This window comes from Podarcis erhardii (genome assembly GCF_964252035.2).
Source record: "Podarcis erhardii genome assembly, chromosome: 4".
Classification (NCBI taxonomy): domain Eukaryota; kingdom Metazoa; phylum Chordata; class Lepidosauria; order Squamata; family Lacertidae; genus Podarcis; species Podarcis erhardii.
The window spans coordinates 9,379,740-9,391,955 of NC_138508.1; the positions used below are offsets into that span (position 1 = coordinate 9,379,740).

The 12,216-nt window shown below is 46.8% G+C and overlaps 1 protein-coding gene across 1 annotated transcript in view; it reads left to right on the forward strand.

The window, feature by feature from the left end:
• Positions 1 to 443: 443 nt before the first annotated feature.
• Positions 444 to 12,216, forward strand: part of MOGAT2 (monoacylglycerol O-acyltransferase 2) — a 34,253-nt gene continuing 22,480 nt past the window's right edge. Inside the window, exon 1 of the mRNA XM_081860664.1 lies at positions 444 to 583. Coding sequence (XP_081716790.1) covers positions 490 to 583 — 94 coding nt within the window. The 5' untranslated portion in view covers positions 444 to 489. The remainder of the gene's footprint in view (positions 584 to 12,216) is intronic.

Here is a 12,216-nt window from a genome sequence, read left to right on the forward strand (position 1 = left end):
TCTGGCCCAGTCGCCTTCTAAATCTGGCCCATGGACAGTCCGGGAATCAGCATGTTTTAACATGAGTAGAATGTGTCCTTTTATTTAAAATGCATCTCTGGGTTATTTGTGGCGCATAGGAATGCGTTCATTTCCCCCCCCAAAAATTAGTCCTGCCCCCCACAAGCTCTGAGAGACAGTGGACTGACCCCCTGCTGAAAAAGTTTGCTGACCCCTGCCCAAGATTCTCAGTGGTTTAGCTGGACTAGACAGGCCTCTGCAAGACTCTCTCTGCGCTTTGGGCTTTGCTACCTTTCTTAAATCAAAGTTTCCTAATGCACACAGGAACACTTGATCCGTTCCATGGGTTAGGCGTAATCCACTCCCACGTTAATTGCTCCCTGCAAACCACTCCTTTAATTCTGCGTCAGCAGAGACTTTGCTCTTTCCCGTTTCCTTCGCTCGTCCGTGGAAATTCCTTTCCCATCCAGTTTGAAGCCACGCACCGCAATGAAGGTCGAATTTGCTCCCCGCTCGATCCCTTTAGACAGGAGGCTCCAGACGGCTTCCGTCCTCCAGTGGGTCTTCAGTTTCCTGGGTCTAGGTAAAACAAAACAGAACCCTACTAAATATTTGATTCAAGCAGGTAGCTGTGTTGGTCTGCTGTAGTTGAAATAAATTAAAGCAATTCTTTAAGAAGATAGTTTAAAAGACTCTTCTTAAAAACTCCCTTAAAAGAATCAAGTCTTCAAAAAAGTTATATGATCTAAGAAAGTCTTTAAAAGAAAACTTTCCAAAAGAATTAAAAAATTATAATGTAGCAGCTTAGAGACCAACTGAGTAGTTCTAGGTTTAAGCTTTTGTGTGCATGCACACTTTTTAGACACGTATCTGAGGTATTTGAAGAAGTGTGCAAGCACACGGAAACTTATACCCAGAACAAACTTAGTTGGTCTCTAAGGAGCTACTGGACAATGTTTTAATTTATGTAGATAACACAGACAGTCTTTACTTAGACTTTGTTATTCTAACCCACATGCAACTGTACTCATTCTACATCATAGTTTTGTTTCTTATCAGATACCCACATCTGAAGGCATCTGCATGTACACGAAAGCTTATACCTAAAACTACTGTACTCAGTTGGTGCTACATTATAATTTTTAAATTCTTTTGGAAGGATTCTTGTACAGACTTTCTTAGATCATATAACTTTTTTGAAGACTTGATTCTTTTAATGGAGTTTTTAAGAAGAGTCTTTTTAACTATCTTCTTAAAGAATTGCTTTAATTTATTTCAACTACTAAATATTTCTGAGACACTGCCAGTTTGATCCTAACCACATCTACTCAGAAGTCAGTCCTACTTGAATTCAGTGGGTTTTGCCTAGGTAAGTGGGCTTAGGACTGCAGCCGTAGCCGTTTTGCTTAACTAGATCACAACAGCAGGTGGGAACAAGACAGTGATCTTGTTGAAAAGAGTCTCATGAAGTTATCTAAATGAACTTCTTTTCACCCATAGGAGATGGAGAGGTTCGTATTCCTGACTTAGCAACAACGGTTTGCATGGCAGCCTTTCTGTGCCGCCGTGCGCAAACAGCAAGATCTGTAGGTTTGTTACTGGTCTCACTCCTTGAGAAATCCCCCAACACGAAGAGAATTAGTAGGCAGGGCACATATTTGTATTGCATTTCTAGGTGCTAATCTGTATTTACAGATGCCTCAGGAAGATCAGAGAGGTGCATGCCTGTGGTAGCACTGTTCTTAATATATATTTGTTTACATCCCGCCTTTGCTCCTGGCGGGATTAGCACCGTATTTTGCAGTGCACTAAGACACCCTAAGCAAAGGTGGTTTTCTTCTCTAACTAGGACAGAGATTTCCAAACTTCTCATGTCAGTGACACACTTTTTTAGACATGTATCATTTTGCGACACAGTACAGTGGTACCTCAGGTTAAGTACCGTATTTTTTGCACCATAACACTCACTTTTTTCCTCCTAAAAAGTAAGGGGAAATGTCTGTGCGTGTTATGGAGGGAATGCCTATGGGTGGCATGCCTACGGATTTTCCTCCTCTAAAAACTACGTGTGTGTTATGGTCGGGTGCGTGTTGTAGAGCGAAAAATACGGTATTTAATTCGTTCCGGAGGTCCGTTCTTAACCTGAAACTGTTCTTAACCTGAAGCACCACTTTAGCTAATGGGGCCTCCTGCTGCTGCCGCGCCACCGGAGCACGATTTCTGTTCTCATCCTGAAGCAAAGTTCTTAACCCGAGGTACTATTTCTGGGTTAGCGGAGTCTGTTACCTGAAGCGTATGTAACCTGAAGCGTATGTAACCTGAGGTACCACTGTAATAGCAAACCGGAGGTTAAACTTCTTCTTTGGCAATCACTCGTAGTCAAGTAAGATTGTCTTCCATAAACACAGGTTTAACAGTGAGTCCACAAGTGACTGTGGAGGCCAATTCTGGATCCATACGTCCTTCCACAGTGGGGACATTGATTTCCAGGTAGGAGCTGATCACGGTGTGGATTTGCCAAGCATGCCTTCCTCTTAGCACGTTTCTCCCTTGCGTCCTGAGTTCAGCTGTCTTCAAAGCCCATGACACCTTTGGTAAAGGCTGTTCTCCAACTGGAGCGCTCGCAGGCCACTGTTTCCCAGTTGTTGGTGTTTATGCTACATTTTTAAAGATTTGCCTTGAGTCTTGAAACCTCTTTTGTTGACCACCAGCATTACACTTTCCATTTTTAAGTTGGGAATAGAGTAGTTGCTTTGGAAGACAGTAATCAGACATCGGAACAACATGACCAAACCCCTATCTAGCCCCATGGGTTTCGTGAGGACACGCCAACACACTAATGTGTTGTGACACACAGAAAGCTCTGAACTAGGGGCCACCACGCCAGCTTGTTCCTGTACCCAACTCCAGCTACCCCTTTGTCCTTCCCCACCACTACCCCTTTTCCCAGTACAATTTTTTCTTAATTTTTTCCAAACATTTTCACAAGGATCTTCATATCATTACAGAGTTTGATAAATGGACTTCTCCGCAGTGTTTTTACTCGAACCTTCCTCACTGCATTATATCTCTTACAAAAAGGTTTCTCTATTACCGTTATTCTTTCGTTTTTCTTCCGCCGCTTTCATCTCGAATCCTGCCCGCAATTTCATTTGACTATAGTGGTGTTGTTGTTTTTTAATAGTCCATGAAAGGTCTCCATCCTTCTACTAAAAAGTTCCCCATTTTGATCTCTCAGTTTCGCTGTCAGCTTTGCCATTTCTGCATAGCCCATTGCTTTCAAAAGCCACACTTTCAAAAGCAACCTGCTCTTCTTTCCGTTTCTGTGCATATAATATTCTGACTGCTGTTATCACACACAGAACCCCCTCTCCTTTACACCTCGCCCACCCCCTCGGTTATTCCCCCCCCACAGCTCACCCCGCCCCTTTTTTCTTCAGGCCCCTCCCACTCACACCCCAAGTCCCCACCCCTTTTAAAAGAAGGTGACGGTGCTTCACACAGCGGTTTGCTAAACCTCCGTATTAAGGACCTCCACCCTCCCTTAAACCTTGCTGCAGTGCTTTAAACGGGTTTGCTCAACTATAGGATGCTGAACAAAATGAATTACCGGTATGTTGTTGTTGTTGTTGTTGTTGTTGTTGTTGTTGTTGTTGTTGTTGTTGTTTATACCCCACCCATCTGGCTGGGTTTCCCCAGCCACTCTGGGCAGCTCCCAACAGAATATTATTGATGATAATAATAATAAAGCGATAAAACATCAAACATTAAAAACTTCTCTAAACAGGGCTGCCTTCAGATGTCTTCTAAAAGACAGATAGTTGTTTATTTCCTTGACATCTGATGGGAGGGGGTTCCACAGGGAGGGCGCCACTACCGAGAAGGCCCTCTGCCTGGTTCTCTGTAGCCTCTCTTCTCATAGGGAGGGAACCGCCAGAAGGCCCTCGGAGCTGGACCTCAGTGTCTGGGCAGAATGATGGGGGTGGAGATGCTTCTTCAGATATACTGGACTGAGGCCATTTAGGGCTTTCAAGGTCAGCACCAATACTTTGAACTGTGCTCGGAAACGTACTAGGAGCCAACGTAGGTCTTTCGGGACCAGTGTTATATGGTCCCAGCGGCCACTCCCAGTCACCAGTCTAGCTGCTGTATTCTGGATTAATTGCAGTTTCCGGGTCACCTTCAAAGGTAGCCCCACGTAGAGCGCATGGCAGTAGTCCAAGCGAGAGATAACCAGAGCATGCACCACTCTGGTGAGACAGTCTGATTGAGCAACCTTCTCTGATGTTCTTCTCTACCATGGCATTATGACAGAGATGGAGGAGGAGATGATGGAGGAGGAAAGGGCATCTCCTGTGCAGGTTAAAACTAAGTAGGCAGGTGGAAGCAGACTGAGGTTCATAGGGCTGTGTCTTGTGGTCCAAATGGACTGCCATCCACTGAGCGAGGGCAGGTTTCATTTGCTTAAATCCTACACACTGAGCACCTGCTAAAGGTGAACTCCGCCCCGTCTGAAAAATGACAGTCCTACGTGGCCAGCAGACCACAGTTTGACTGTGAGCTCAGACAGTTGGAAGTTAAGAATCTGATGCCTCGTTGTAGAGGAAGATCATTCATTGTGGGGCAACAGAGCAATGTTTCACGCTGGCCAATACTGAGTGATGGGGAGAGGAGATGCTTGCAGTTTCCAAGGCGACAAGTTAGGGAGAGGAAAGTAGTGGCTTAGGAAGCTTGTAGGAGTACGGAGTGTTTTCCGGAGGAAATGGAATGAGGCAGCAGGGGAGAAAACAAACTGAACAATGGATGGGGTTAGGTGGATCTAGCCCAGCGATGTGATCCCATGTATGGGTCTGCTAGGAAGCCTGCGAACAGGTCCCAATGATGGCATTATGCCTCCCATGCAATATTCGACCCAAGCAAGTGATGAGGTTCATGTTTAGGGATGTGGAGACCAGTTGTGGGCCCGATCATTCTTTCTCTTCCCTTTGCAGGCCACATTTAAGAGGTGGATAGTCCCACCCCATGCCCCTCCCTGGATGTCATGACGACACCGGGCAACACATTTTTTGCCTGCACGATCGGTTGATGGTTGGGGCTTGCAAACCCCATTCAGCCCAGCTGCCCCAAACAGCACGGGGTCAGGATGCTTAGAAGGTTGTCTCACCCCTTATATGCCCAAACCAAGCACTCTGCAGGTGAGGGCCTCCTGCGGATGCCAGCCTATCAGGAGGTCCGTTCCACACAATGTAGGAATCAGGTTTTAGTGTGGTGGCCTGCCCTTTGGAACTCCCCTCCCCTTGAATATTAGACAGGTGCCATCTAGGTAAAAGGTAAAGGACCCCTGGATGGTTAAGTCCAGTCAAAGTTGACTATGGGGTTGTGGCGCTCATCTCGCTTTCAGGCCTAGGGAGCCGGCGTTTGTCCACAGCCGGCTTTCCGGGTCATGTGGCCAGCAGGACTAACCCGCTTCTGGCGCAATAGAACACAGTGATGGAAACCAGAGCGTACGGAAACGTTGTTAACCTTCCCGCCGCAGCGGTACCTATTTATCTACTTGCACTGGCGTGCTTTCAAACTGCTAGGTTGGCAGGAGCTAGGACAGAGCAACGGGAGCTCACTCCGTTGTGGGGATTAGAACCGCCAGCCATCCTATTGGCAAGCCCAAGAGGCTCAGTGGTTTAGTCCACAGCGCCACCCGCGTCCCTCAGGCGCCATCTCTAACCATTGTGGCTGGTCACCATTGCTAGCTCTCTCCTCCATGAATTTCACCTGTCTGGACCGTGTCCTCGAAATCTGGAAATGTTTCTTGCTTGCCTGGATAGAGAGAGGGTTGACAAATGTCTCTGCAGACTTGCCTATTCTATCCAAGTAAAATAATAATACAGTTGTACCCTGGAAGTTGAACGGAATCCGTTCCGGAAGTCCGTTCAACTTCCAAAACGTTCGGAAACCCAGGTGCAGCTTCTGATTGGCTGCAGGAAGCTCCTCCAAGCCAATTGGAAGCCGCGGAAGCCCCATCAGACATTCGGCTTCCACAAGAACGTTCGAGAACTGGGACACTCACTTCCGGGTTTCCGTCGTTTGGGAGCCAATTTGTTCAGGAGCCAAGGCGTTTGAGATCCAAGGTTGTTGTTGTTGTTGCTTAGTCGTTTAGTCGTGTCCGACTTTTCGTGACCCCATGGACCAGAGCACGCCAGGCACTCCTGTCTTCCACTGCCTCCCGCACTTTGGTCAAACTCATGCTGGTAGCTCCGAGAACACTGTCCCACCATCTCGTCCTCTGTCGTCCCCTTCTCTTTGTGCCCTCCATCTTTCCCAACATCAGGGTCTTTTCTAGGGAGTCTTCTCTTCTCATGAGGTGGCCAAAGTATTGGAGCCTCAGCTTCAGGATCTGTGTTTCCAGTGAGCACTCAGGGCTGATTCCCTTCAGAATGGATCGGTTTGATCTTCTTGCAGCCCATGGGACTCTCAAGAGTCTCCTCCAGCACCAGAATTCAAAAGCATCCATTCTTCGGCGATCAGCCTTCTTTACGGTCCAGCTATCACTTCCATACATCACTGCCAAAGAATGCTCCAACTACCACACAATTGCACACATTTCACACGCTAGCAAGGTTATGCTTAAAATTCTACAAGGAAGGCTCAAGCAGTATGTGGACTGAGAACTCCCAGAAGTGCAAGCTGGATTTCGAAGGGGCAGAGGAACCAGAGACCAAATTGCAAACATGCGCTGGATTATGGAGATCCAAGCTACGACTGTAATAATAAAATTACATTTGAGGCTCTGCCCTCCAATGGCATATGGCTCTTGGGATAATTAATAATAATAATAATAATAATAATAATAATAATAATAATAATTTATTATTTATACCCCGCCCATCTGGCTGGGCCTCCCCAGCCACTCTGGGCGGCTTCCATAGAAACCAAAAATACAGTAAAATCGCACGTTAAAAACTTCCCTGAACAGGGCTGCCTTAAGATGTCTTCTGAATGTCAGGTAGTTGTTTATCGCTTTGGGATGTAGTTCGGAAAGGAATGCGGACCTCCAAAAATGTTCCCCAGCCCTGTGTTAAATGGAAGTGAGTGCGGTGTGTGTGTGTGTGAATGTGGCCTCGTTCCCTTGGGACATCCTCTTTGTCCGCCTGCTTTGGGAAAATTGATCTGTTTGTCTGGATGCTGCAGTCTCTCTCTTTCTGTCTTTCTCTCTCTCTCCACAGCACGGCTGATGCCAGCCGTTCTGCCTGTTAGCAGATGGGCTCGGTGGCAGCCGCTCGGCTCTGCCGCTCTCGGCCGTTGCTGTGGTTACACGAGGGAAGCGCAGGAGGCCTCGCTGGGTGAGGCAAGCACGGGGTGCCCCTCGCTGGCACGAAAACCAGCGGCCGCTACCCTCAACCTCTCCTGTGTGGTCCTTTTCGAAGGAGGACAGCGATTCCAAAACAGCATGTTCTCGAAAGGGACCGGCGTTGGTGCAAAATGAAATGAAATTGAAAAACGGATGATGCGTGTCCCTTTTGTTGGAAGGACAAAGGAGGCATTTTGTTTTTATTTATTCAGTTTCATCCAGGGAGCACTGGGTGGTTTACAACACAAAAACACCAAAATACGCACCATAATTGCAAACAAAACAATATCCCCCGCGGTTTAGAAAGGCCACAGATTAATTTTTGCTGCCTTCGCAAACTGTTTTCCGTAACGTTGCTGTTTCTCCCCTTCTCCTGCACCCTATTTTCCATCCAATCATAACCTCAATATTATAATCTGATTGCTTCTGTTGCTCATAAGCTCAAATCCTGCTTGTGAGGTCATTGCAGTATAGCCGGCTTCCTCAAACTCGGCCCTCCAGATGTTTTCAGCCTACAACTCCCATGATCCCTAGCTAGCAAGACCAGTAGTCAGGGATGATGGGAATTGTGGTCTCAAAACATCTGGAGGGCTGAGTTTGAGGAAGCCTGCGCTAGAGTATTTCTTTAAGTATACCTGAAGAAGCGTTATACCTGAAGGAGCGTCTCCACCCCCATTGTTCTGCCCGGACGCTGAGGTCCAGCGCTGAGGGCCTTCTGGCGGTTCCCTCATTGCGAGAAGCAAAGCTACAGGGAACCAGGCAGAGGGCCTTCTTGGTAGTGGCACCCACCCTGTGGAACGCCCTCCCATCAGATGTCAAAGAGATAAACAACTACCTGACATTCAGAAGACATCTTAAAGCAGCCCTGTTCAGGGAAGTTTTTAATGTGTGACATTTTAGTGTATTTTTCGTATTTGTGGAAGCCGCCCAGAGTGGCTGGGGAAACCCAGCCAGATGGGTGGGGGTATAAATAATAAATTATTTTTATTATTATTATTTAAGTAGTCTGAAAAAGCCCTCAAGATGTTTTGGACCAAAGTTCCCATCAGCCCCAGCCAGGGAGCCGTAGTACAAAACATCTGTTGGGTGTCAGCTCAAGGAATCTGGAGGAGACCAAAGGTTTGAGGAGTGGAGAACAAGAACGGGAGAGTGGTTTCACTCATGTCTTCTTCACTTGATGATCTGACCCAGCGGAGAGCACGCCTCGCATACTTAGAGGGGGCTCTGCCCTCAAAACGTCTGGGAAACAGCGGGTCAAGTTAGGGCTGAGTTTTGCAAGCTGGAAGGCACGGCTGCTACTTGCCCCACGGAGGAAATCTGACACACACACCCCCCCCCCCCGTCTTGCCTAACAATTCTCGCAAGCATCAGAAGGGCTGGCAAGAATCAGTGGATCCCGATTAATTATCAGTCAGCCGGGCCGAGGGCAAGGACATGGTATCTCTTCCGGACTTGTACTTTGGGCTCCAAACAATCATAAAACGAGGCAGCTTACAGAAGGCGGCGTTTTGCAACCGACTGATCTTTTAAAAAATATAAATAAATAAATTGTCCTGCAGCTGGTCAGCTCCTGTGTCATGAACACAACAAGCAGAATCAAAAATTGTAGAGTTGGAAGGGACCCGAGGGTCATCTAGTCCAACCCCCTGCAATGCAGGAATCTCAACTAAATTCCAAAAGGTAATGCTCACCCCAACATTAAGTAGGGATGGCTGAGCCTTGTCAATGTCAGTCACCCATTTCTCCTGTCTTAAATTCAGTTTTCCACATTTATGCAGCAGTTTGTGATTTCATTCTTTAAAGAAAAAACTCCAGGAAAATGTGCCAGCATTTCGGTGCATGTATTTTGTAGGCAGTTTTGTCTAATGTACACACTTTTGCAGGAGTTTCCCCTTATATATTGCAGGATCCGGGAGAGAGTAGACAGGAGGACCCCTAGTTGTATATTGTAACAGTTGTATAGCTGTCAACTTACAGATTTGAAAATAAGGGACCAGCAGCCTTGAAAATAAGGAACCAGCAGCCAAAATAAGGGACCTGCAGCCTCACCTGTTCCAGGCACTCCAGTCTTCCTGTCCTCCTGCAGTCTGGTCAAACTCATGCTGGTAGCTTCGAGAACACTGTCCAACCAACTTTGTAACCAGAGATTCAACTGAATCGAATCTGAATCACATGCACCACAAGGCCTATGCAGCCTCAACTTAACATGGCTCCACGGCCTGGCTTTGCACTGCAAAGTTTGCAGCAGCACATGCAACAAAATGGCATCCAGCATTCAAAAACCTCCTCAGCTTGCATTAACTAGCCACACACAAGGCATGCAAGCTCCACCCCCAGTCGTTCTTAGACTTCTTATTGGGTGAGCAACACAGCCAAGCAACACAGTTGGATCCTCCCTCCTCCCTGGCCGGCAGGGAGGGAGGGAGGGAGAGGAGCTGCTTCCTTTGAAATTTAAGGGACATCATTTAAGGGACATTTAAGGGACATCCATCAATAAGGGACAGAAGCGGGACATGACGCTGGAATAAGGGACTGTCCCTTCAAATAAGGGACACTTGACAGCTATGAATTTTTATGTTACGAGCCAACCAGACATCTAGGGTTATAGCGTAGTGTACAAATTTAACAAATCATCAGCACCAACATCATCTCCAACAGCAGAATCAGGAGATTTGAAAGGATGCACACAGGTTTTGCAAGGTGGCGAAGCTCCTTCCCCCAGGATGTTGCAGATTGTTTGCAGGAGCTCAGACAACTTTATTTCTTTTCTTCTTTCTTTCTTTCTTTCTTTCTTTCTTTCTTTCTTTCTTTTTTGGTGGTTCAGGTATCATATATTTTAACTGCTGTTCCAGTACAATTAAGTTCTCAGAACAAATTCATGCAACAGCATAGGTTTTCATGTTTCCTTTTCACAGATTAGCAATCTTATTTTATCACAGTTGGATAGTTCTACTTTTGTTGTTGTTGTTTAGTCGTTTAGTCGTGTCCGACTCTTTGTGACCCCATGGACCAGAGCACGCCAGGCACTCCTGTCTTGCACTGCCTCCCACAGTTTAGTCAAACTCATGCTGGTCGCTTTGAGAACACTGTCCAACCATCTCGTCCTCTGTCGTCCCCTTCTCCTCTTTCCCAACATCAGGGTCTTTTCCAGGGAGTCTTCTCTTCTCATGAGGTGGCCAGAGTATTGGAGCCTCAGCTTCAGGATCTGTCCTTCCAGTGAGCACTCCGGGCAGATTTCCTTCAGAATGGATAGGTTTGATCTTCTTACAGTCCATGGGACTCTCAAGAGTCTCCTCCAGCACCATAATTCAAAAGCATCAATTTTTCAGCAATCAGCCTTCTTTATGGTCCAGCTCTCACTTCCATACATCACTACTGGGAAAAGGAATTTGTTCATTTCCCCACCCAAAAAATTTAGTCCTGCCCCCCACAAGCTCTGAGGGACAGTAGACCGGCCCCCTGCTGAAAAAGTCTGCTGACCCCTGCCCAAGAGGCTCAGTGGTTTAGACCACATGCTGGACTAGACAGGCCTCTACAGGACTCTCTCTGCTCATTGGCTCGATGGCTTGGCTACCTTTCTTAAATCAAAGTTTCCTAATGCCCACAGGAACACTTGATCCGTTCCATGGGATAGGCCTAATCCACTCCCACGTTAATTGCTCCCTGCAAACCACTCCTTTGATTTCCTTCAGAATGAAGAAAATGTCCTTCCAGTGAGCACTCCGGGCAGATTTCCTTCAGAATGGAGAGGTTTGATCTTCTTGCAGTCCATGGGACTCTCAAGAGTCTCCTCCAGCACCAGAATTCAAAAGCATCCATTTTTCGGCTATCAGCCTTCTTTGTGGTCCAGCTCTCACTTCCATACATCAGTACTGGGAAAGCCATAGCTTTAACTATGCGGACCTTTGTCGGCAAGGTGATGTCTCTGCTTTTTAAGTTCTACTTACCTTCATACAAATTCAAACAGATTTGCTTTGGAGGCTGCAATGCAGGAGATATTAGAGTATAACAAGAATTTACTTCCAAGCCATAGAACAAATCTGCAACAAGCATTGCACCTGGCAAGTTATCAGTTACAACCAAAACGGCTATAACAACAACATCAAGCCAATACGCTTGTTGAAAAGTTCAGAAATATGCCATTATTTTTTCCTCAACCACCTGGGGCAGCTAGGTTCCAGGACTATACTATACCTGTTCAAAAATCAGGATGGGAAACAAACCAGTTACCACAAAAAGACGACTTTATTTCTTGGCCAATGACCATCTGCATTTGCCAACTGGGTAGGAGAACCAAACTTCCCTGTTCAAAGCTAGTTCCTTTGCTTGCAAGGAGTTTCCCACTTTGACTCGCCATGTTTTTGGTGTTGGCGCTGACCTTAAAAGCCCTAAACAGCCTCAGACCAGTATACCTGAAGGAGTGTCTCCACCCCCATTGTTCAGCCCGGGCATTGAGGTCCAGCTCCGAGGGCCTCCTGGCGGTTCCCTCTTTGAGAGAAGCAAAGCTGCAGGGAACCAGGCAGAGGGCCTTCTCGGTGGTGGCGCCTGCCCTGTGGAACGCCCTCCCATAAGATGTCAAGGAAATAAGCAACTACAGTGGTACCTCAGGTTACATACGCTTTGGGTTACATACACTTCAGGTTACAGACTCCGCTAACCCAGAAATAGTGCTTCAGGTTAAGAACTTTGCTTCAGGATAAGAACAGAAATCTGGCTCTGACGGCGCAGTGGCAGCAGGAGGCCCCATTAGCTAAAGTGGTGCTTCAGGTTAAGAACAGATTCAAGTTAAGTACAGACCTCTGGAACGAATTAAGTACTTAACCTGAGGTACCACTGTATCTAACTTTTAGAAGACATCTGAAGGCAACCCT